The following is a 26,804-nucleotide window of genomic DNA, read 5'->3' as shown; positions in this document are numbered from 1 at the left end:
GTTACAAAGGCTGCAGTTTGCTCTTTATTTTCAGATTCAAATCAGCTAGGGGCACACAACAAAGCTGAGGAGAGAGGAGGCCCAGCCTCAAGGGAAGTGCAGGTAGGGTAGCCATCCAAGGCAGCTAGCATCTCAGGCGTAGGTGGTGACGTATTGGGGTCCCATGTTCCCAAAGTAGGAACGCTCCCACTCACTCATAAGCTCAAAGTGCACTGGACGGCGGCAGAAATTGCAGGCAGCAGCAGATATATCTTGCAGAGGCAGTCCCACTTCAGTCCAGGCTACCAGCAGCTTCTCTGAAGGTGGAAGAGAGAGGAGGGAAAAAATGTTTAGACTTGGTTTTCTACATCCCTATGTCACAGTATAAAAGTATAGATAGGTCAAAATATTGTTCCTCTTAATCCTTGGAGGTGTATAACGGCCAACAGTAGCTTTGTTTGTTCCAATGTGAGCTGTGGATATTGCCATTTATTTATGAGTGCTGAGATGTGTAAATGATTGAGAAGAAGCCAGCACCTGTCACCCGTGACTCACAACTATAATGCTAGCTACTTAGGAAGCTGAGATCTGAGAATCATGGTTGGAAGCCAGCCCATGCAGGAAAGTCTGGGAGACTCATCTTCAGTTTACCACCAAAAAAAGAGCTGGAAATAGAGCTATGGCTCAAGCAGTAGAGTGCTGGGATTGAGCAAAAAACTCAGGGGCAGTACCCAAGCCCTAGGTTCATGCCTCAGGACTGGCAAAAAAAGATTGAGAAGAAATCCTATGACAAAATTTCAAGTCATACTGGCTATCCCACTCCCTAAGTATAAGAACTGTGTGGGCCATGAGGCCATAGTTAGAATATCCTAGCCTTATGATGAAGATGATACTGTCACATTAGCATCAGTGTTGCATCCAGGGCAGACTTTGTTGTTCCTGAGGAGTGTGGAAACCTATGGAGGGAGCCTGATCTAGCTGTAGGAAGTGCATCAAATTATATGCCAGGCCTCTGCCCTTATAATCTTTTTATGTATATATCTCTGATGACCTTGTGTAGCTCATGGCTTTAAACATCATCTCTATGCTGATTCTGAAATTTCATCTCTAGCCCAGAAGTCTGTCTTAATTTCCAGATTTGTGTATCCAGTGTCATTTGTCCATCTCTACTTGGATGTTTAGTAGTCATCTCTAACTTAACATCACTGGACTAACTATTCATGTCCTTCCTCTCTATGCTCAGCCTGAAACTTTCAGAGCCAGCCTCCATCTTTTTCTTTTTAAGTCCACATTCAGTCTGTCAGCTAACACTGTTTGTTTCAGCGTCACAGTCTGATCACTATTGCGATCATTAAGTATAAGCCACTACCTCACCGGGAATATTACAGTGGCTGATCATTGACTTTCCCTGCTTGCACTTTTCTCCTTTTCAGGATATTCTCAACACAGAAGTTGAAGTGATTCTGTTAAAACTTATATCACATATCCATTCTTAGATCTTTCCTAAGGATCTTCCAGTATAAGCCCAAATCCTTCCAGTGACCTACAATATCCCACACAATCTGGTTCCACATCCCATCTTACTTGCCTAATTCTTCTTCTATGTGTTTACACCACTCTACATTCATCATATTAGTCCCTTAATATAGAAGGAATATTCTTCTTTTTTATTTTTTATTGTGAAAATACTCTACAGAGGGGTTACAATTACATGGACAAGGTAATGAGTACATTTCTTATCAAGCATTGTTGCCTTCTCCTTTGTTTCCCCTTCCCATCCCTTCCCATCTCCCCTCCCCTCTCCCCTGCCCCGCCCCCCAGAAGGAATATTCTTGTGCTAGAGTCTTCCCTACCTTAGGCTGTTCACTTTGCCTGAGATGCCCTTCTCTGGCAATCTAACTCCTTTACCTCCTTGAAAGCTTTACATGTGTCCCCTCAGTAGCTAACCTTGATACCTAGTACTACAGCTCAGTTCCAAACTACTGCCCTCAGCACTTCCCATCCTCCCTTTCTGCTTCTTTTTTTTCTCAAAGCTCTTAGAACTAACATGCTATTTAACTTGCTTATTATTGTTTGTGCCAGTCCTGGGGCTTGAATTCAGGGCCTTAGTATTGTCCATGAGCTTTTTTGCTCAAGGCTAGAGCTCTACCCCTTGGGCCTTAGCTCCATTTCCAGCTTTTTGGTGGTTATGTGGAGATAAGAGCCTTGCAGACTTTCCTGTCTGGGCCAGCTTTGGACTGTAATGCTCAGATCTCAGAAAATTCGAAGTGTGACCTACTGGTGCATGGCAAATTTGCTTATTTTTTTAAAAAAATACTTTGATTGTCTCTCTCTGGAAGAATATAAGTTTTGGAAGGGTAGGAGTTTTGTCTCATTTGCTAATTATTGAGTCCCCAGCATCTAGAATAGTGTTAGCCCACAGCAAGTATTTGTTAAATATTTATTGAAAGAACAAATGAAAGAATACTTGAGTTAAGCCTAGAAGAAGAAGGAACTAGACCAGAAGGGGGGAAGGAGGGCATTCCAGTCAGAAGATAGCAGTGTTAGCAAAGACCCAAAGGTAAAGAGAACAAATGGAAACCAAAGTCATCTGGTTCAGCTAGAGAAATAAAATATGAGAGGAGAAGATATAAATATAACTGTTGGACGCTGTGCTACTGAGTTTCAACTTTGTTCGGTAGGCCAGGTGTCTACAAACTTTGAACTAAACATGTCTCTCAGTGTGGACAGTTTAGCATGTGTCTCCAATGTCTATTTATGTATTATATACATGAATTATTGTCATCTTGTATGTTAAATTCAATGTCAATAATTTTCTGTTTATTTTTGTTCTTGCCTTGGGGCTTGAACTCAGGGTCTGGGCCTTGTCTCTGACTCTGTGCTAGTGCTCTACAACTTGAACCACAGCTCCACTTCAGGCTTGTTAGTGTGATTTTTTAACTGAATATAAGAGTCTCACAGACTTCCTTGCCCAGGCTGGCTTTAAACTTTGATCCACAGATCTCAGCTTCCTGGGTAGCTAGGATTACAGGCATGAGCCAACAGTGATTTTCTTAAGTTCTTATTTTTAAGATAAAAATAAACATAAAACTCTTAATCCATTAACTCATCCCAGGGATTATCTTGTAAACCATACCTTAGAGATGACTACTCTAGTGTATAGTTGCCAGGGAAACATGAAGAGGGAAACATGGCCAGGATTTTAGAAAAATAATTCCCTCTGGGGGTTCGTACAGAGAAAGGATTGGAGAGGAAGAAGAGAGAGGCAAGGAAATAAGGAAGAAATTATGTCGACATGGATTAAAGAAAAAGCAGTAAGGAAAGGATAGATTTGAGAGAAGTTGCAGGAATGGGTTTCTGGATGGGTTGGCTGTGGGGTTGAGGAACTAGTGGAGTCATGATAGATGCTTTTGTTAAATCTTTCCTGCAAATGTCCAGCCTAAGTGAACACTCAGGGGCCTAAGAATACTGAGAGCTTATAACTTAAGCCCATATCAATAGAGACTGAATTAAAGGTCCAGCAGTAGACATGGTATTTGTAACCATAGTTATAATCCCCTACTCCATCCCCACCTAGTCCCTCTATGACCTTGAACCAGTAACATTTTTTTTATATGTGCTAGTGCTGGAACTTGAATTCAGGGCCTGGATGCTGTCTCTTAGTTTTGTCTAATGCTGCTACTGTACTACTTGAGCCACAGCTTCACTTCTGGCTTTTTGCTGGTTAATTGGAAATAAAGAGTCTGAGGATTGAGGTTTGAAGCCAACCCAGGCATGAGTCCATGAGACTCATCTTCAGTAACCGGCAAAAAGCTGGATATGGAGCTCAAGTGGCAGAGCACTAGCCTTGAGCACAAAAGCTCAAGGACACAGCCCAGGCTCTGAGATCAAGCTTCAGGACTAGTGCCAGAAAAAAGTTTCATGAACATTCCTGCCTGGACTGGCTTCAAAATGTGATCCTCAGATTTCAGCCTCCTGAGTAGCTAGGATTACAGATGTGAGCCACCAGTGCCCAGTTTTTATGCTTTAATTTCCACATACACAAAATGGAAATGATGATAGCACATTAACATTGAAGATTCAGTTTGTTAATTCTGTAAAATGTTTAGATACTTCATAATTGTTAGCATCATTTAGTGCTTTTGAGTGACTGGATGAATGAATGAATTGTGCCTACCTATTTTGTCACCCTCAAACTCCTGTACTATCTGTCCTCCAGGCAAAACAACTTTCCTACATACCTCTGCTTTCCAGTCCATAACTCATTGCTGCTGGAATTCCTTTGTTTTGGAAATCCTTATACCATATCTAAATGTACTTCAAAAAGACTTCCTTACCCTACCCATAAAGCCCATTCAATCTTACCTCTCCCCCTTTTGGTGGCTATGAGTGAATTCTCTCCCCACAGCTCTCAGAACACCGGATTACCCCCTCCCCCACACACACCACACCCCAAAATTCTCCCCCTTTTGTGGCTATGAGTGAATTCTCTCCCCACAGCTCACACACACACACACACACAGACACACATCACACCCCAAAATTCTCCCCCTTTTGTGGCTATGAGTGAATTCTCTCCCCACAGCTCTCAGAACACCAGACACCACACACACACACACACACACACACACACACACACACACACACACACACACACACACACACACACACACACACACACACACACACACACACACACACACACACAAATTCTCTCCCCACAGCTCTCAGAACACCGGACACCACACACACACACACACACACACACACACACACACACACACACACACACACACACACACACACACACACCAAACACACACATACACACATACACACACACACACACACCCCAAAAACAAAAAGAGACAAAACTATATTCAACATGAATCTAGAAAACTTCATATGAATTGATGAAGCTGCACTTTTTAGGGGGAAAATCCAAACTACTCAGCTCTACAAACTTCTTAATATAGTCCCTATCTTGCATTGTCTTTCATAGATTCAAAAATTAACTCTTTCCCACTCCATTCCTACTACTCTATATTCTTTTTTAAAAATTTAATTTATAATTTTTTTGCCAGTACTTGGGCTTGAACTAAGGGCCTGGGAACTGTCCTTTAGTTCTTTTGCTCAAGACTGGTGCACTGCCATGTGAGCCACTGCTTCACTTCCATGTTTTGGTGGTTAATTGGACATAAGAATCTTAAGGACTTCCCTGCCTGGGCTGGCTTTAAATTCTGATCCTTCAATCTCAGCCTCCTGAGTAGCTAGAATTACTGGTGGGAGCCACCAATGCCCTGCTCCTATTACCCCATATTCTAGTAATACCTGTCTATTGTTCTTGATATATCTTAAAATGTTTATCACTCTCCTCCTTGTTCTTCATGTTTTTCCCTATGCTCAAAATGTCTCTATTACACTTTTCTTCTCTTGGTACAATACTACTTACCTTGCAAGATTGAGCTCAGTTGTTACCTTTACTTGTGGGCCTTTGAATTCCTTAGACAAGATGAAGCCCCTCCTCTCTGATCCCATAACTCCCTAATGCACTGCCCGTTGAGCTTTGATCATCCCTTGATGTTATTTATTGTATTTGTGTTGGTCTTTGCAACTAAACTAGAGCCCTTGTCAATCTGTGAGCTGTTTCTCATCCATTCATGACCCTGGTATTAAAGCCTGGCAACCAACAGAAAATAAAATAATTTCTAGATTGAATGGAATTTATCCTCCAAACTTCTTTAGATTCTAGGTCGGGGGTAGGGAAATGCTATAATCCTTACCCACAAAATTGAGTACTTACCCACAAAATTTTCCATCATCTGTGGGCTGTGATGGGGGGAAGGTGCCAGGCGCAGCAACTCCTCACCTCGGGGGACAGTTGGGTAGTTGATAGCCTGCACGTAGATACTGTGCTTGGAGAGTAGGAGATCACAGATCTTGCTGTTGAGTGCTGCATCACCCACCTGTGCTCAAAAGAAAGGTCATTGAATACCTGCCACCCTGGACTTGCCACTAGCTCCATTAAACAGATGGAGGGATTCCAGTCAAGGAACATCAGTGAATTGGAGCTTGGATGTTTTTTTCATAAGGGGCTTAGGCAGAGCCACCTGTAGAATTTCTATTGAGGAAGAGCCCAGAGCCAGCAACTGCATTTGAAGGAGAGGTAGAATTAGTACCAGGAATCTTGGCTTGAAACTATTTTTAAAGGCAAGCACATAGATTAATTTGGGGTGGTTCTGGGTGACACAAAAATACCATGAAGGTATCTCAGAGATGTTGTCATTCAGCCCATGAAAAGGTCAGGTATTTAAAAAATGTTTACAAAGGAACATTAAGTTAGCCTAATGAGCAATTCTGACCATTATCCCTCTATATCTGTGGGCTTTCCCAGGTATTCAATGGATTGCAGATTTAAACAATTAAAAGAAAAAAAAACAATGAAACAATATGTATTTAGCAGGGCACAGTAGCACACACCTGTATTTCTAGATACTTAGGAGGCAGAGATCAGGAGAATCATGGTACCAAGCTAGTGCAAGCAAAAAAGTTCATGGGATTCCTCCAACTCAACCACTAAAAAAAAACAAAACAAAACAACAACAAAAAAAACCTAGAGCACAGTTTCAATTGCCTGTCACACCAGCAGTGTGGGATGCACAAATAGGATTGCTGTCTAGGCTGGCCTATGTATAAATACGATACCCTACTCAAAAATTAAGGAAATCAAGATGGTCAAAGGGTGTGGCTGAAGTGTTAGCGCACTTACTTAGAGCAATCGCAAAGCCCTGAGTTCACACCTTAGTGCCACCAAAAACAAGAAACAAAAACAAAACAATAAAAAACTCCGCATGTTTAATAAACCTAAAGGTATTTTTTTCTTGATATTTCTAAACAATACAGTATTGTAACTATTTATATAGCATTTACACTGAATTAGGATAAGTCATCTAGAGATAATTTAATGCATATGGGAGGATTTTATAGGTTATATGCAAATACACCATTTTATAAAGGGATTTGAGCATTTGTGGATTTTGGTATTGGCATGTGTGTGTCGTGAGTGGGGGGGTCCTAGAACTTATCTTTCTGTTCATATCAAGATGACTTTTTTCATCCACAAATGATTATAAGCATTCTTCCCACACATTCTGACTTACTGACTTACTCGTCCAATAGATGTCATTTAAGAAAGAAATAGCAGTTCATTTTTGCTCAGAATATGTGTGGAAAGGCTCCTGCAAGAGTCAGGTGGGGAAACAATGAAGCAGGGTGGCACTCTCACCCGAATGGGGATGATGTGGCTGGGGCAGGGGATGACAGGAAGGCCCTTATCCATTAGTAGCTGGCGCATGTGCTTGACATTCCGCTGGTGGGCCCTCCTCAGGGCTTGGCCCTCTTCTCCCTTGAGCAGACGCACAGATTCCAGAGCCCCAGAGAGCACCATGGGGGGCAGTGAAGTGGTAAAGATGAAGCCAGCAGCATAAGAGCGCACCATGTCCACCAAGTCGCGAGTGCTGGCAATATAGCCACCCACACAGCCAAAGGCTTTGCCTAGAAACAGAGATGAAAGATATGCACAGACTTTATCATTACCCCCCCCACCCGAAGAAACAAGACCATTCCCCATTTCACACAAGGTGATATATCAGAAGCTGGGACTCCAGACTCCCTTTCCAGTCTTCTGCTCATCTCTTTTGTCCACAACAAGCAAAGAGTTGATAATTCTGTGGGTCTGAGATAGGGCTGTCAAGGCTTGCCATATGTAATGACTAGATAGGAGGGAGGAGGGTGGAGACCTTTAGCAACTTAGACATGGAATGGAGCTAAGATCAAGGCTGGAGTTGGTATTGGGAAGGTAAATAGAGCTCTTTACAAATTCAAATTGAACCTGGCTATTTAGCACAGCTCAGGGGGCTTTGCAAAAAAACAAAACTTTGCTAGACTTTCTCAAGAAGGGCTGCAGTAGGAAGAGAGTGAAGAGAGGGGATCTGGTAGGACAGTCTGGCAGTCAGACTTGGTCTGTAAATTCTACCCCCAACAGCTTCTGCAGCTTTGGGGAACAGGAAGAAAAGGATCTGGCAAGAGCCTCTGGATTGCATGCAAGGGCAATTCACTCACCAAGAGTCCCAGAGACGATGTCAATCTTGTGCATAATTCCATCACGTTCCCCAATCCCAGCACCTCGGGACCCATACAGCCCTACCGCATGGACCTCATCCACGAAGGTCAGGGCCCCATACTGGTGGGCCACATCACACAACTCTTCAAGGGGACAGATGGCACCTGAGCAAAGACAAAGCAGAGGGCTTAAGAGATCATACTCTTCCCTGGTTCCTTTGCCAATTTGGAATTTCCCATGTATCCCTACCTGGGGTTGGAAAAAATTGTTATAGAGAAAGAGGGGTATACACTTTCATTTGAGATGATTACACACTTCTTTACATGCACCAACCATTTGTGCTCACCAGCTTTGGCTCTGTGTGTGTGTGTATCTGTGTGTGTGCGTGTGCACACACACGCACATGCATACATGCTCACAAGTATGTGCATGTGTGTTGTGTGTGCTTTCCTGGCCTGAGGTTAAGTGTTGGTTCTCTAGTTTTTCTTCATTATGACAATGTCTATCATCTTGTTTCTGCCATTTTCACACTCCTTTCACTGCCTTTCTTTCCCCCTGCAAATCTGCATTTCTATCTATGGTTAATACTAGCCTTGTTTAAATAAATTGGGAAAACCCCTCATCTTTTGATTTAGGTTATTACAGTTCTAATTTCAGACCCAATTCATCCCTTGGCCAGGTACTTCTAACAGCTGTCAATGACTCATTCTTCACTGGCCCTCCTTTAATCTTTCTGGATTTGTTACTATCTTCATTTTTGTCTTCATTTCCATCCTTATTTTTCTGTTTCTGCCTCTTTTCTCTTCTTCTTTCCTTTTCTTTCCCTTACTTTCCCCTTTCTATTTCTGTTTGTGCACCATTGTGTCTGTCTTTCTTCAGACTTTCTCTGTGCTCTTGTGTCTGTGCTTCTTTGTGCTTCTGTTATTTTGTATTTTCTAGGTCCCCATGGGACTGTTTCTCTCATCTTTGCCAATGCAGTTTCCCAAGGGATCCTTAGGCAAAGTCATAATCTATGAAGTGAGAGTGAATTAGAAGTAATCATTTTCAATAGATTTATCATTTTCCATATTATTCTAGACATTATGTAGATTGACAAATTATTCATAGATCTTCAAATGACTGTAAATCTCATGAAATAGACTTCAAAGCCAGTCTTAATATTGTAAGAATCCACAGCATTTTCCATTTTCCTTTCTTTTACTCCTTGGCATATAGGAGAAACTTCAGAAAGGAGAAACAGGTGCTTCAGACCAGGAATAAAGAATGTAAGCAGTTGGTTGGACAATATGACAGGAAAGAAAAGAATGTGATGTTTCAAGTATCATTTCAAAGGGAAAAGTTCATTCTTGTAATTGACAGTTTAGCAGAGTTTCTACCATAAATAAAATGGAGCCATTCATTTGTAAATGTAAATAGTATGATCCCAACGTAATTTTCACTAGAGAAATAGTGAATTTAATAGTCTTAATGCTAAAATATACAAATATGATAGTTTTGCCTTATTACTTCTTGTAGAAAGGTGGGTGTGGTCATGGAACTAATTAATTACATACATTCATGTATTTCTCCCAGCTATTCTCTTAATACCTCCATGTTGTAAACAGGCTAACTGTGATACAGAACAATTTAAAAACTTGCCAAAGCTACTGAATTGTTCTGCTAGGATTTGAATATGGACAGTTTGGGATTCAAGCCTATGTATACAATTATTATATGATGCTCATTACACTTAGGATAGCAAATCAGGGAATACTTTGGACCTTCTCTTGTTTCAGTTGTAAAAGGGACAAAACGAGGACCTTGTACTGTGAATATATCCAGAAGAATGTACTTAAATAACCTGACTTCTGCTCAACAGGGACAGCAATAGAAAGCTTTGAGCCTTGTTGCATCTAGGAAATAGAAAGGCACAGTGACATATTTCTATTAACACAAAATAAATGGAATGGCTTCCATCATCTCCAATTTTACAATCAGATATTTTACCTTGGGGAACATTGATGCCCGGAGAGTTAAAGAGTTGTTCAAGTTCACAAAGATAAATGTCAGATGTGGGGTTTGAACCCAGGTCTGTGTGATCTGAAAAACTATTTTGATTCTAATGCTTCATATTTGACCTTAGGAGAAATCGTAGGTAATAATTTATGAATGTTTCCATTGTAGAAGCCAGACACAGATGATTGCTTTGCACATCATTTCTAGTGAAATGAGTATTGTGCAAGGAAATTGAAGTTATACATCCTTGGTGAAAATATGTTTAACACCAATTTCCTGAGCCAACTAAAACAAAATTTGATATCATCTGTGAACTTTACTTTCTTTACTTGTAAGATGAATGTAATTACGGCCTCTATCTTTTGGTATCTATTAGCAGTAAGACTGGGTAAGTTACTCCAATTGAAGCCACTGTCCCAGTTTCTCATAGAAAAAGAAATAAAGGTAATAATAGCACCTGTGTCATAGAATTGTCATGAAGAATGAATGAATTAGTAGATATAAAATAGTAATACTTTTGCATGGCATGCAATTAACACTTTATAAGTGTTAATTATCATATCATCATTGTCCCCAACATATCATCATCATCATAGTCATCATCATCAAGGTTTTTGTGAGATACATATTCGTAAACATATTCATTCACACATATACGTACCATCCATGGAATGAACAGTCTCAAATGCCACAATTTTGGGTGTCTTAGGATTAGATTTCTCTAGAAGTTTCTTCAGATGATCAGGGTCATTGTGTCTGAAGACAAACTTGGTTGCTCCACTATTGCGAATGCCTTGGATCATGGAAGCATGATTGCCTGCATCTGAGTAAATCTCACATCCTGAGGGAACAAAATGTGTAATTCTTAAGCTTCTTTCTCAGTATACCCACTTCAAACTTTAGGTGTGACATATCAGGGAAAAGGTGTTCCCCCTCCCCTCCTTTCTTGAAGATCCTTCCCTGCTTCCTCCTCCTCTAGAAATCTTTGTGACACTCATTTCTCCCTTGCCCTGAATTCTGACCCTTACTTTCTTCCTGTCATTTGATTTTTTTTGTATGCTGGCCCTGGGGCTTGAACTCAGGGCCTGGGGCTGTTCCTGAGCTTTTTTTGCTCAACACTAGCACTCTACCACTTGAGCCATAGCTCCACTTATGGCTTCTTTTTGTGAGGGGAGTAGTTAATTGGAGAAAAGAGTCTCACTGACTTTCCTGTCCAGGCTGGCTTCAAATCATGATCCTCAGATTTCAGCCTCCTGAGTACAAGTATGAGCCTGGCACCTTCCTATCATTTCTAATTCCTCCCTGGCTTCTCACTGACTTGGAGTAGAGATAAAAATTAATTTGACAAGAATCTTTAGAGTTTCTTGAAGATAGGGCCTAGGTTCATTCTCTTCAACAAATACAATTAAGGCTTACAGTGGGGTTAATCTGAGGGTATATCTGTAAACCAGGATGATGCTAGATTTTTCCTGGTCTGAAATCATACCTTTTTCAGGTAATCTATGTGCTTTAACAGTTACAGGAATGAATACTTATTAGGCTTTTTCCATTGGAAAAATGCTCATGACAGGTTAGAACAAGGACAGATAATGTCCATGACATCTATTTACTTTACTATACAAGGGAGAAAATGAAGGCCTTTCTTTAGAATATGAGGTTACAGAGAATTTTTTACTGGGAGGGCAAGTGAGGTGGGAAATTGGTAGATTGTTGACTTTTGGATCTTGGAAATTATACTGACATTAAAGAAAAGAGACTTTTCATAAGAGTATGAGATAACTTCTACTTAAGAAAATGTCATGGTTTCTTGAAGGACATCTCTTGGAGTTTCCTCAGAGCAAGAATAAAATCATTTTATCTTTATATCCTTTGTTTCCAGTATAAGATTAAGTATACAATATGTGCTAATGAAAATGACTGGTTTAAGACTGGGTACTTACTGTCAGCTGATGCTTATAATACTGTCTGCTAAGGAGGCTGAGATCTGAGGATTGTGGTTTGAAGCCAGCCCAGGCAGAAAAGTCCATGAGATTTTTAATCTCCAATTAACCATCCAAAAGCCAGAAGTGGGGGTGTGGCTCAAAGTGTTAGAGTGCTAGACTTGAGCAAGAAAGATAGTGTCCAAGTCCTGTGTTCAAATCCTAGTACCAGGACACACCAAAAATACTGTTGCTAGGCACTGGTGGCTCACACCTGTAATCCTAGCTACAGGAAGGCTGAGGTTTGAGGATCTTGGTTGAAGCTAGCCAGGGCAGAGAAGTCCACAAATCTATTATTTATAATTAACTATCAAAACCTGGAAGTAGAAGTGTGGCTCAAGTGATGGAGTACCTATCTTCAGAAAAAAAAAGCCAAACAAGAGAACAAGGTCCTAAGTTCAAGTCCAGTATAAGTACAAAAACTGAATAGATTATAGGGTGCAAAGAAAATTATGTAGGTTCACTAGATTAGTGTGGTGGTAAAAGAAAGGGCAGAAATTAGCCAGGTGCTTGTGGCTCATGCTGTAATCCTGGCTACTCAGGAGGCTGAGATCTGAGGATAGCAGTTCAAAGCCAGCCCAGGCAGGAAAAGTCTGTGAGACTGTTGTCTCCAATTAACCACCAGAAGATTGGAAGTGGTACTGTGGCTCAAATGGTGCTGTGGCTTCAGCTCACCTTGAGCTGAAGAGCTGAGGGACAGCACCCAGGCCCAGATTTCAAGCCCCATGACCGACCCCTCCCCAAAAAAAGAAATGGCAGAAATTGAATTTTAATGGTTAAAGAGGAGGGGAATGACAAAAGAAATCTGAGAAATGTTGACTTTATTTGAGATCATAGATGACCTCAGAAAACGATTCCAAGAAATAATTGTGATAGTGTGCTGAAGAATCCACAGGAGGTGGGGCAATAGATTACAAACTCAGTGACTTCTTCCAGGCAGTTTGCTTCTTATAGGGATAGAGACAGGGTAGTAGCTACAACATGATGAGATGCAAGAGAATTGAACATGTTTAAAAATAGAGAGTGGCTGAAGATATAGAAGATTATGAGGACTGATCAAGGTTCCTGAGTAGATAGTGGGGAGTGGGACACAGAAGCAGTGGAAGGATTAGTCAACAAGAAAAGAGGCATCTCTTCCATTGTGACAGGAAACAAATAGTGAGGAAAGAACAGGTGAAGCCGCATGTGAATTTGCAGGTATTTTGTGGTTTGGAGTTGCTTGCTGTTTGTTGTTTTTACTTCCAGCAGGCTGGAAGGGGCAGGGAAGGTTGGGGATATAATGGGAAGGTCAAAACTGCCCCAGAGACTTGGACAATTGCCTAGGCAAACAGGATTGCCAGACAACATAGAGGGTAGAGTGGAATGATTTGTTAATGGTATCCTTCTCAGCAATTGTATGAGCCTAGGATCGACATGGCAGAATGTGAGAGTGTTATTCATTTGTGGCTGAGCTGTGTTGGAAAAATGACAAGGTATAATAAATTGATGAGGTTACTGATTGAGAATATGTGGGGAAATATGTGATCTAGTGTGTATGTAAATGGTCGCCTTTATGCACAAGGAGAGATGTATCTTTCATTGTAACAAAAGAATGAGGAAAGGTAGATGAACAGAGAAGTTGATAGATCTAGTGTTAATAAATAAGGATATCATACCTGGTGGCTTTTGTATTATTTGGGAAGGAGATGTGGGTTATTTGGTAAGGTTTTAAAGGGGAAAGAAGGTTTGAGAAAATTTCTGTGGAGAAATAAAACTATTTATATGTATTAAGGGCCCTGTTGAGCTGGGAGTGATGAATTCATGGTGCTATTATGCTGTGAGGTTGGATGATGTTCCCTGATACTCTACTCAATCCAGGTATGGAAGGAATGAGAGCAGAAGGTTATAATCCTCTTTTTTTGGAGGATATGAAAGGTAGGCAAAAAGGAGGAACAATGGGAGCACGTGAACTCAGAACAGAGGGAATGGTCTATTGCTGCAGTGAGACAGCATACTGTGCTGTAGGGTATCAGCCTTGACACAAATCTCAGGCCACTGACTTACCTGGCAGGATCTTGGCCATTGTGAAGAGAGTAGAGTCATTGGCCACAAAGCAGGAAGAGAAGAGCAGGGCTGAATCCTTCTGGTGCAGTTCAGCCAGCTCCTGTTCAAGCTCCACATGAAACTTACTGGTGCCTGAGATATTGCGGGTACCACCAGCTCCAGCTCCATGATGTTGCAGGGTCTCCCTGGTCCAGAGATAGCAGAAGAGAGACAAGGAAAAGAACAACAGAAATACTATCAGGTGTGAAGCCTTTTCCCGATGGGACAGTGGTCAGTGTTGATTTAGGAAACCTATATGAATTGTGTCCTATGTGATTCAGTAGAGGAAAGACAGGAGACATGGGACCTTTTTGGGACCGAGGCACTCAGAGATGTTGTGGAAGGTGGAGAGAAACCAAATAGAACTTGAATCATTGGAAAATTTAAAGAGAGGGTCACAGGCTATCTCTGGCAATGCTCATTCTACAGTTAGATAAGAACTCATGAACAGTAGACTTTGATTGTTTTCTCATCCTCCACAATACCAGATGCTCAGGAGTTTAGAAATTTAGCTTATATCTGAGTAGATAGCCTGAAAGACTTGGGCCCAAAGAGTTATATTAGAAATCACGTTTCCACTGCCAGCTCTGCCTTTCCCTTCCATGTGTGCCTCATGATCGTCTATAGATATCCCCCACAGTTTGTGAACCAACTCTACTACTCACTGTGTTGCTTGCAAGACCCGAGGGTGCCTGCTCATGCCCAGGTAATCATTACTACACCAAACAGACACATCCTTTGAGGCCATAGATGCATCGGTGAAGTGTTGCGCAAAGGGGTATGCATCAGCCCAGCGGTTCACAGTCTTGAATACACGGTAAGTGTGGTCCAGTTTCTTTTCCATGATCTTATCTCTGAAGAATTGATCATAACCAAAGACATGGTCTCCTGCAAGAGTAGAAATGGGAATGAAAATAATGTATTTCAAATCTCTCTTTTTTTTTTCTGTCATTCCTAGGGCTTGAACTCAGGGTACTGTCCCTGGGATTTGGCTCAAGGCTAGTGTTCTACTAATTAAGCTACAGCTACACTTCCAGCTTTTTGGAGGTTAATTGGAGATAGGAGTCTCATGGACTTTCCTAGTTCAGGCTGGCTTTGAACTGTGATCCTCAAATCTCAGCCTCCTAGGTAGCTAGAATTTATAGGCATGAACTACTGGCACCTATATATCCATATTGTTGGTTTTGGGTTTTCCAAATATTTGTACTACCACTGTTTTTCTGGATTACATTAACTTGCCACTATTTCATTCAACTGTACTTTTGTTTATTCACTCATTCAGTAATTAATTTACCCATTTCACTCGGGCTTCCTACCCTTGGCATGACCTCATCCCTCCTCCAAGGATTAGTGCAGAAGCCTTCTAACTGGAATTACTACTTCCAGTCTCGGTGGAAGAAGCACTGACAGATCTAGTTCATAGATATATCTCTGTCACTTACTAGTTATGTAGCCTTGAGCAAAGCATAAATCCTCTGTCTCTGTTTTAATGTCCTTATTTGTAGACTGGACTAATAATACTTCTTTGCAAAACTGAGAACATCTGGTAACAAACAGTATGTAATGAACCTGAACTAATACCTGGCACATAGTAATAGTATCATTACTACTATAGTAACAATAGTTAATAAAAAGATAATATTGAATTATATTATCATAACTAGTTTTTAATGAATGTCTTATAGCTATGAGGTCCATTTTCAGGAACTTTAAAAATGTTATTTTATTTATTCCTCACAGAAACCATATATAATAAATTCTATTAACATCTCTGTTTTATAGATGAAGGAACTAAGGCATGAGGCATGAAGAGTCATAACTTTTCAAGGTTAAATAGCAAGTAAGTGTCCAGGAAGTAAGTGACATACTAGGTTTTTATGAAAAGGACTGGGCGATGGTGGCTCACATCTGTAATCCTAGTTACTCAGGAGGCTGAGATTTGAGGATCTCAGTTCAAAGTCAGCCTGGGTAGGAAAGTCCATGAGACTCCTATCTCCAATTAGCCACCAAAAAGTGGGAAGTGGAGCTGTGGTAGAGTGCAAGTCTCAAAAAAAATGCTCAGAGACAGCATTCAGACTCTGAGCTAAGCTCCAGGACCTGCACAGAAAAGGTGAGGCTATGTAGTTTCTTCGAGTGTATTTATATGTGGATAAAACTGACATGCCGAGGAGGCAACAATGCTTGATAAGAAATGTACTCATTGGGGCTGGGAAGGTGGCTCAGTGGTAGAGCGCTTGCCCTGCATGCCTGAGGCCCTGGGTTCATTTCCTCAGCACCACATAAGCAAAAACAAAAAAGCCAGAAGTGGTGCTTTGGCTCAAGTGGTAGAGTGCTAGCCTTGAGCTGAAGAGCTGAGGGACAGCGCCCAGGCCCAGAGTTCAGGCCCCACGACCGGACCCCCTCCCACCCCCCAAAAAAGAAATGTACTCATTATCTTGCCCATGTAATTGTAACCCCTCTGTACAGTATTTTCACAATAAAAAAACCTGACATGCCATCTAAATGGCAAGAATTTTTTTTAAAAAAGAAAATTAGGAACAACCTAAATGATAGGTGCTTATTGGCAGAATGCTCTTGTATCCATTTATAGAACATACTTCAGCTATTAATAATTGTTAGCAGCTCTATGGTTATGGATGTGAAATGATGCCCATTTCATATTGTTAAGTTGTTAAGCCAAACAAGCAACACAACAAACTGTGGATAGAAAATTGTGTTTCTCAAGGATACAGGTTGACCCATTGTAACCATGAGATGTACAAGACACTATGTTGAAAATGAACTTAACAACTTGGGGGGGCAGAGGGAAGACTTGAGGAGGTGGGGAGGGAAGGGATAGTAGGGGAAAAACAAAGGAGGGGGTAACAATGCTCAATAGGAAATGCACTCATTACCTTACTCATGTAACTGTAACCCTTCTGTACAGTATCTTTACAGTAAAAAATATATAAAAAAGAAAATCATGTTTCTGCAAAAAATATATATATGGTGATGAGAATAGAGATTCTCTCTCCCTCTCTGCCACCCCCCACTCCGCTCCGTGTTTAGCTATATAGGAAAGTATCTGGGAGAAAATATAACAAAAAGTTAATGATGAATGATGGAATTCTGAGTGGTTTAATTTTTTCTCTATTTTTCTGTGTTGGTTGGAAAATAATTCCTTATTCTTTCAAAATTAGAAAAATTGAGCAAATTGCATTACAATAAATAACTATGAACACATACAGGAGAGGTCCAACGGCTCTGTGAAGAGTAAGGATTTTTGAGGGAAGCATGGAGAAGAAATAATGGACGTAAAGCTAATATTTAATGCAACTTCATAATAAGTTAAACTTCCATAACTATAATTTAGTTTTCTTCTTATGATCACCTCTTGAGGTAGACTTTAAAATCCCACCCAAGGCAAGTGACTTATATATATATATATATATATATATATATATATATATATATATATATATATATATATATATATATAAGTACTCACATTCAGCAAGTACCAATACTAAAATTGATCTTAGATTCTCCTGGTTTCAAAACCCTTCTATCCCCTTTCTTCCACTGAGTCAGATGCTCTTGCAGAACTCTTTTCTTGTTCTGTTCCTGGTTTATTTATACCCTTGCAAACTTACCCGGCATATTGTCCTGAATCAGTTGAGTAAGTTTTCCTGCAATCTGCTCTGGATCCTGGGAAGAAGAGAGTGTCTTCCTCAGGCTGGTTGAGGCTGGGGAGTTCAGCATGTCTGAGGAGTATAGAATTCATTGGCATTAAGTAAGGGAGAAAGTCAATATGTGTTGTTCACTTTAGGCTCAATGCAAAAAACAGAAAATTGAATTTATATTCCCTGCTTTCTACAGAGAAATCTCATGCAAAGTGAGCCCTTACTCATCTCCCCAAGTGACAAGACTTTTAATGTCAAGAAACCTTAAGGTAAGTCACACTTCTCTTTTTAGGTGAAGTAAGAGGGTCAACACATCCTGCATTTGGGAGACAGATGCAGGAAAATGCATTTGGGTCCTGCATTTGGGAGACAGATGCAGGAAAATAGAACTTACTCTTGTTCTGAACATCATTACATTTCTATTTTGAATTTATTTGCCTATCCCAAAAAGGACTTATGAAAGATGTCAACAGTGATGCCATCTCTCAGGTGTTAGGATCATGGATGGTTGCACCACTTGAGTTGACCTTGGGTTCTACACCCTTCCAAAAGATGTATCTCATTTATAAAACTACTCATTTATTTTAATAAAACTACTAATTCAAAATACCTTTCAATGAACAAGGCTCATTGAAAAGTATGTGGAAAAAAGAAAGGGCATGTCTACTTCCTACCTTTTCTCTTTCATATAAATCCATACTCTTATGATGTCGTCCTGCTAAAATGTAGGATCTTAGCCTTCTAGGTTCTATTTAGCTATCTAGGGGAGGGAAGGCAGAACACTAGAGGTTCATTATATACTTCAGGCTAAAAGTTATAGGTTCCTGGACATGCATGTATACTGGGGAGTGCATGCTTCAGTACAATCTTAAGTTATTGTCTATTGTGGCGTCCCTGAAAAAGGTTAGATATCTCATCAGGAGTTGTGTACTAGCTTCTCTTGGGTTAGATGAACTCAAGACTATGATGAAGTAGATTTAGGCATTAGCAGTAGAGATTGGATAAGGTGGAACTTGATTTCAACCTGTCTTGAAAGTCTTCACATCCTCCTGAACTTCTGGGGTTGCCTTTAGCACAATCTTGCTCTTCCCATCCTGGAGTTCTGACAGCATGAAGGGACAATGGCCTTTGGGCCAAGATGAAGAGTCTAAACAACAATAAGAGAGTGTTTGGAGGTTCATTTCTGGTTACAAGTTTAGTTGAGCAATGATAATGAAACATAATGTATCTATCCTAACCCTATCTCAGGTTATGGTAGAAACAGAGAGATGAATCTGGTCTCTGTGCTAGGAGAGCTCCTAAGCAGGTGGAGATAGTACACACTGAAGATACATAGTGAATAGTTCTAGGATGGGATAGAGGATAGGGGACATGACTAAGGGTTAACATTGGATAAGCTAGCATTGTAAGCAAGCTATGCAAATGTATGATGCCCAAGATCAGTATTAAATGAGATGTTTGAGAGGAGGCAATAATATGGGAAACTATAATCATTTATGTCAGGAGCAAAGGTACAGAATATTGAGACAGTGGGGTTGATTAAAGCAATTTAAAGTAATTTCTGCATGGCTGGGGTATAGGATAGAATGAGCACAGGAATGAGACTCTTTCTAAACACTCTGGCAGAAGACATATCATGGGTATATTTTTAAACAGTCCATTCTGCCTTGACATTTTTTTATTGTGAAAATACCATACAGAGGGGTTACAATTACATGGGCAAGGTAATGAGTACATTTCTTATCAAGCGTTGTTGCCTCCTCCTTTGTTTCCCCTTACCATCCCTTTCCATTCCCTCTCCCCGCCTCCCCCCCACCCCCGCCAAAGTTGTAAAGTTTGTTTTTTGACATAACGTCTTATACATCTCATTGTTGCAATGGGTCCATCAGTATCCCTATTTAAACAATTTTTTTCCCTTCCCCTCCACAAATTATACCAACATCAAATACAGTGAAAACAGGGGTTATACTGTGGGGGAGGGACATACAAAGCAACAAGGAAATATAAATATGTTAGAAACAATCGCAAGAAAGAAAAAAAAACATTTGAATCCTTATCTTTGGGTTCATTTTGCCTAACATCAACTCATCTGACCGTTTCTGCTTGTGCCTTGACATTTTCATATGAACTTTCCTAATTATTAGGCACTGGTGTTTAGTATGACTTGAAACCTTGTGGTTACGATTTATACATTCTACTCTGCCACACAATGTTCTACCTCATAGTAGACTTAAAACAATGGAGCCAGCTAGCTATCCATGGACTGAAACCTCTAAAATCATGTGCCAAAATAGAATTTTCATCTTGTATGTACGTTTTCTCAAATATTTTGTCACTACAACAAAACACTGACAAACACATATATGTGTGTGTGTGTGTGTGTGTGTGTGTGTGTATATATATATATATATATATATATATATATATATATATATATATATAGCCTAAAAAACAAACTTAGACTCATATTTTACATGCTGCTTGTATCTTGCTTTTCCCATGTAGCAAGATGTCTTGGAAATTATTGCATTGCTGCTGCAGTTGTCTCACTAATATGAGATTGGATGGAAATTCATGCAAGAGGAAATGTGTGGTAAGCATTTTTAACAGACAGTTCTTTGAATTCTATTTCCCCTTCTGCCCTGCTAGTGACCTCTTCTTACCTCCTCCAGCTTTGGTTGTCTTAAGATGGATTTGAGAACAGGTTGGTCCTTGGGTGGCCAGGATGGGACAGCGTCCACTACCAAATAGGAATGGATGAGCCTTGACCACTTTACTCAAGAGGTTTGTGGGACCTCGGGCAAGCACTGGGCAGCACTGTAGCAACACAGCTGCTGCCACCATCTTGATCCCGAAGTCCTGCAGAAAATATAGAAGAGATGAGATTCCATTATGACAGCTTGGCCACAAGCCAAGGATCACTCCTATGTTTGATTCTTTGACTTTAGCTTTCCATCCAAAGATTAGTGCTTTCCTCAGAGACAAGGAAAGGATTTCTAATATTATCAGAACAGTAAGAAAGCCTGGACTCAGATTCAGATTCTGCCACTCTGATTATGGGGATCATTGAAATGTATTTGTGTGTGGCAGGATGAGAGTTGATACAACCAGCTTTAATGAATACTTGAAGCAAGGAACCTTTTTAAGAATATCATTCTTAGCCAAGTAAAGACTGATACAGATCCTTAGACTTGTCCTAGAGCATTTCCTAAGAAGGCTCTGCCAGAGATGGAGAAGAAGCTCAAAACCAGTTATCAGCTTAAAGAGATCCAGGGAGCAATAAGAAAGGAGGTCCTAGGGCATTCAGACTATGTACTACCAGGCTGATACTGTCCTATTTTTGGATTTTCTCTTGACATTTGGATAAACACAGATAAAGGAGGAGATGAAAGAAAGACTCAAAGAGTCTGGAAGACGAGGAACAAAAATATTGCCTATGAGTCAGAAGAAAAGGCAGAGGCCAAGACAAGAAAGAAAGGTGCCAGAGAGAATATCAGGAAAAGAGAAACCAAATGAAACATAGCACTCAATGGATATTTATTGAATTTTGGAGCAAATGAATGAATGAGCATGATCGCAAATAGGGGAAGATAAGAGAATTATGGGAAGAACCAAAATTGAAGATTAGGAAAGATCCAAGAGGGAAAGCAGAGAAAGAAAACAAAGGCATGGTCTCGGTAGAATTAAATTAGAAGAGCAGAAACTGTGGGTGAGAAAGAGAAGGAAAAGGGAAAGGTAGAAATGAGAGGAGACATGAGGAAGAAGGCAGAAAGACAAAACAAGATAGTAATGGGGAATTCAGAAGAATAGAGAAAAAAGTAAGATAAGAGAAAGAGAAAATGAGAGAGGGGGAGAATGAATGAATGAAGGAATAAAAATACAAAGAGGATCACAAAAGGAACATGAGAAATGATCCAGTAATTTAGAGGAATATACAAAGACTCATAAAACTGAACAGGAGAGGGGCTGGGAAGGTGGCTCAGTAGTAGAGCGCTTGCCTTGCATGCCTGAGGCCCTGGGTTCGATTCCTCAGCACCACATAAGCAAAAACAAAAAAGCTGGAAGTGGCGCTGTGCCTCAAGTGGTAGAGCGCTAGTCTTGAGCTGAAGAGCTGAGGGACAGCGCCCAGGCCCAGAGTTCAAGCCCCATGACCGGACCCCCCAAAAAAACAAAAAAACAAAAACAAAACAAAAAAAACTGAACAGGAGAGAAAATAATCCAAAGGGAACAGAGTCAGTAAGTCTCAAAGGTAAAGGAGAAATTCTGGGGAGGCTTGAGCAATAAAAGAGGTAGGGGGATAGGAGTTATGACACAAATAAAGAAGATGAGAGAACAGTTGAGTGCCCAAAAGAAGTGGGCAGAGTAAAAACAAAAGATTAATGATAGAAATGGAGGTACTAAAGGGGGAGGAAGAGGAAAAACTGAGATATACCAAGGGAAAGACAGCTAGAATAAGCAAGAAGGGAAAACAAATTGCAAGAAAAATGGCAAATTATGAAGCCAGAGTCAAAGGGTCAGACAAGATAAGGAGAGATACAAGAATGTGGGAAGACTAAGACTCTAACACTGCCAAGAAAGCTACTGCATAGAAGTGAACAGCATCCTCAGTGTATAAGCCTTCTGCTGTGAGAAACTGATGAGAAAGAGCTCATGACCCCATTCTCAGTTGGCATTCTCTCACCTCCCTTCCTCCTTCCCTGATTTCAAAGAGAAAGAACCTTCTCCTTATTACACAAAGCATCCTTTTATTCTGTATTTGAGTATCCTCTGTTACTCTCACAGGCTGTCACAGCAGCCTAGGTTACTTTGTAGGGCCTGGAGATATGGCCCCTGAAATTAGGAAAGGCAAAAGATTCCTGAAACTACTAAACATAGTAAGTTTTCAATAAGTATTAGCTTTTCTTATTTAAATTCCAGCCCCCTATTTCCTTTGTGTAGTGTTTTTTTTTTGACAAGTCACTCCCTTTGTTTGGATCTTTCATCAGCTGTCAAATGTGAGGTAATTTTGTCTACCTCACATAGTTGGTCTTGCATTTGATCCAGTGCCTACTTCATATTTGTAGATAAGAATTTCCCTTCCTTTGCCTGCCCAGGAAGGCTAAAGCCCCTAGGCCTGAGCCTGCAGAGCACAGATAAAGCTCCCCGAGTTTATCACTATTGGGGTCTGAACACTCCCCAAGATGAGTCCAGGGTGTGGGAGAGAAGAGGAGCCTCTTCCTGGAATCACATCTGAGCATCTGGCTGAGGCTGGCTCTGGCTATTGAAGCTGAGCTAAGATGGATGGCCAAAGAGTCCCCCAGAATCAACACAGCAATAATAGCAACATTGAACTATGTAGTGAGAGGGGAAGCCCCCAAGATTGGAGGCAAAGTCTAGTTCTGCCTTAGAATGATGGTAGAATAAGGCCTATCCTCTCTATATAAAACTGAAGAAGTTTAGTATACTCATCCTCTCTAATGAGGTTTTTTTTTGAGGGTGGGATGACAGTCCAGGAGCTTGAATTCAGAGCCTAGGTACTACTATCATTGAGCTTTTTTAGCTTAAGCCACAGATCCACTTATAATATTTTGGGGGGTAGTTAATGGGAGACAAGCCCAGGCTGGCTTTGAACCATGATTCTCAGATCTTAGCTTCCTAAGTAGCTAGGATTACAGATGTAAGCCACCAGTGTCTGACCTCTAATAAACTTTTGACCATGATGTGCTCAGGGTCCTGGGGATATATAGACTATGTGAAATTCATTGTATTCTCAAGTTTATTTAAGCTCTGCTTCAAATTCTACTTCTTCGGATACTCTTTCCCTGGAATCTACTCTTCTTTCACTCTGTCTGGACGTCATTATGATTCATAATTTTGTAAGCTAGGTACATTAGGCACTAGGTCCATTCCATACCACTTCCTACCATGAGACTATAGAGAATAAAATTGAATTAGGAAGGCAATTTTGGTGATTTAAGGTATTAAGATCACAGATTCTGGAGTAAAGCTACTTGAGTTTGAATCCGGGATTCACCATTCACTAGCTCTGGGATCTTAAGAGATTGACTTCCCTGCTATATATCTTCTAACTATAAAATTTAGATATTATAGACCAGTTGCTTCACAGCGTGTTGTAAAGACTCAGTAAGATAATCTATATGAAGTATTAAGAAGACTACCTATTCCCAAATAAATACTAAAAAAGTGTTAATAATTATTTTCTCTAATTTTCTATGTAGGAAAAATGAAGGTACAGCTAAAGAAAATCACATCATAAATATGACAAACAAAGCCTGGAAAGCTAGTGACTTGATTCTTGTCTCAGTCCCGTGATAACTTACTGTGTGTATTTGGGATCTGTGTTTATCCCTTCTGGGACTCAGCTTCTCCACAAATATTACACTAGGTAATTTCATAGATCTCACTTGATCCTGATATTCAGATACACATTCAGTGACTTATTCAGTCTTCATGAAGACCCTCTGGTTAGAAAACGAAGACCCTAAGGGACTTTGGTAAATCTCTAGGCCACAGAGCCTAGTAAATGAAAGGAGCAGGATTTTAACTGAGGCAGATTGTACCCAAAGAGCACTATATATTAATTACTATGGTCCATGATTCAAATATTATTACATATTTTTGTAACTGGGGGCCTAACTCTAGATGCTCTACTCTGCCCACTAACACAGATCCCCTTCTAGAACAATGCCTTTGCCAAAAGAGCCAAAATCCAACTAAAGTAAGATTTTAGGCACTAGTAAAGATTTATTCAGAGCTGGGTGCTGTTGGCTCATGCCTATAATCCTGGCTACTCAGGAGGCTGAGATCTGAGGATCACAATTCAAAGCCACCCCAGGCAGAAAAGTCTATGAGACTCTTATCTCCAATAAACTGCTCAGAAAAAGCTGGAAGTGGCACTGTGGCTCAACTGGTGGAGCACAAGCCTTATGCAAAAGCAGCTAAAGGACAGTGCCCAGGCCCTGAGTTAAAGCCTCAGGACCTGCACACACAAAAATGATTTATTCAGTCCTCTGTTCCACCACTCAAGCATTTTTGTACATTTTACTATGTGTACAAATGCTTTTTAGGGTTCTACTTAAAATAATGCTTTCAATCACAGATAATAGTCAAATTTCAAGCCAAGTTATGGATCAAAGGGTTTCCCTGTATCCTTACAATTCCTTTTCATGCCAGGCGCCCAATCAGCAATCCCAAATGTCATAAGGGCCAACCACAGCTTAACCCAAGCAGAGAAACCAGAAACCATCCATTACAGCATTCTTTGATCCCGTCCCTTTATTTTGTGCTCTGATTTGCAAGCATCAATTAGGACTGGAAAGTAATCAGTTACTTCTCTTCAGGAGTTGGAGGCATCAGGCTTTACCTCCCTTCTTAGTACACTGATCCAACCACTGAAGATAATATTTTAAATACCTGGAATAAGAGAATCAGAAACGCTCACCTATCTTACCAATTATCAATTCCCCTAAATCTTTCCTTACCCAATTGTTCATTTCTATCCCTTTCATTTCCCTTTATATTTTCCTTCTTAAATCTAGTCCCCTAAACTATGACTTGTCAACCTATGTCCTTGGTCAAGTAGAGAGAAGGGAATTAATGGAAGAAGGAATGGAGAATTGTTGGAAGAAATATTAAGACATTCTTCTCTATAAAAAACAAAACAAAACAAAATAGTAAGCTGGGTTCCAGTGGCTCACACCTATAATCCTAGCTACTCAGGAGGCTGTGGCTGTTCAAAATCAGCACAGGCAGCCAAGTCCCCATGACACTCTTACCTCCAATTAACCACCAGAAAACCAGAAGTGGAGCTGTGGCTCCAAATGGTAGAGTGCTAGCCTTGAGGAAAAAGATCTCAGGAATAGCACTTGGGCCCTGAGTTCAAGCCTCATGACCAACAGAAAAAGAAAAGAAAAGAAATAGTAGGACAGGAAGAAATAGAAAGAAACAGAGGGACAGCGACAGAGACACAGAGTTAAGAATAAGAGACAGAAAAAGGAAAAGATGTTAAGAGAACTTAGTGGAAGGAAAAATAAGAGAAAGCAAGTGTTGGAGAGTAGGCGAAATAATGTCAGAAACTACCAACAGAGAGAAATGGGAAAAGAAGCAAAAACCCATTAACAGGGAAAGATAGGAAGAGACAGAAAAAAAGAAAGTGACGGACTTTTTAAGAAACAGAATGTCAGATTTAGTCAGACAATAGTGTATGTAGCACTGAGGTGGACAGGTATACTCAGAGAGAAGGTGCCAGGCTAGAAACAGCTCTTACCTGTTGCCCTGCACTGAGGACGAACGGAAGACGGGTGAGTGCAGTGAGTTAGGACTTGGTGTTTATCCCTGGCTTTGGCTGAGCTCCACCCACCCCGCCTTCTTCTGGCCTGGCTTTCATTGGTCTCAAAAGTATCTCAGGGCCCTGTTAGAGATAAAAACAAAGTAATTCCCCCCACTCTGGATTTTACCCTCCCCCAGCTCTTGCTGTTGCCTCTCTGCATTCTCTTCTAAGGTAGTGAGATGAGCTCAGACTATCCATATAGAATCAGGGAAGGCATCTTGAGTAAAATTATCTTTCTGACCTTCCATTTCTTCAACCACAAAAGTAAGGCAATCAACCCCAGAATAAATGTAGCACAAGTTGAAAAGACTCTGGAGATAGTCCTGGAATCAAGTTTTGTGCTTATGAGCTGTAACAACTTCCACAGAATACATCCTAAGATTATATAACAATTCAATAACATCATGTATAGAAAACAGCACAGTTCCTGTCCAGAGAAATAACAGTGAATGTTAATGGAATGCTTACTATGTAGCAAACTCTTTGTTAATTGCTTTACATGGATTAATTTAGCCCCCATAATGACATTAAGGCATAAATATTATTATCCATGAAGAAACTGAGGCTCAGAAAGGTGAAGCGTCTTACTGATAATTAGCTAACTAGAAATTACATGGCCTCAACCTGGGAAGTCTGCCACCAGGACCTACACTCTT

The 26,804-nt window shown here is 40.5% G+C and overlaps 1 protein-coding gene and 1 long non-coding RNA gene across 2 annotated transcripts; one reads left to right on the top strand and one right to left on the bottom strand.

Annotated features, from left to right (window-relative positions):
- Positions 1 to 11: 11 nt before the first annotated feature.
- Positions 12 to 26,166, bottom strand: Alas2 (5'-aminolevulinate synthase 2). Its single transcript, XM_070040378.1, has 11 exons — positions 26,086 to 26,166; positions 20,483 to 20,678; positions 18,844 to 18,966; positions 17,790 to 17,900; positions 14,823 to 15,045; positions 14,119 to 14,303; positions 10,758 to 10,937; positions 8,101 to 8,265; positions 7,265 to 7,533; positions 5,783 to 5,945; positions 12 to 296 (listed from the first exon to the last, which is right to left on the bottom strand). The coding sequence occupies exons 2-11, from the start codon at positions 20,661 to 20,663 to the stop codon at positions 133 to 135; spliced, it is 1,764 nt and encodes a 587-aa protein (XP_069896479.1). The 5' UTR covers positions 20,664 to 20,678; positions 26,086 to 26,166; the 3' UTR covers positions 12 to 132.
- LOC138840308 (uncharacterized) lies at positions 15,914 to 20,410 on the top strand. Its single transcript, XR_011376062.1, has 3 exons — positions 15,914 to 15,997; positions 18,016 to 18,088; positions 20,325 to 20,410. It is a non-coding gene; the product is annotated as an uncharacterized lncRNA (long non-coding RNA).
- Positions 26,167 to 26,804: the final 638 nt, after the last annotated feature.

This window comes from Dipodomys merriami, unplaced genomic scaffold (assembly GCF_024711535.1).
Source record: "Dipodomys merriami isolate MVZ:Mamm:240054 unplaced genomic scaffold, mDipMer1.0.p SCAF_3, whole genome shotgun sequence".
Taxonomy (NCBI): Eukaryota; Metazoa; Chordata; class Mammalia; order Rodentia; family Heteromyidae; genus Dipodomys; species Dipodomys merriami.
This window is presented reverse-complemented; position numbering and strand designations above follow the sequence as displayed.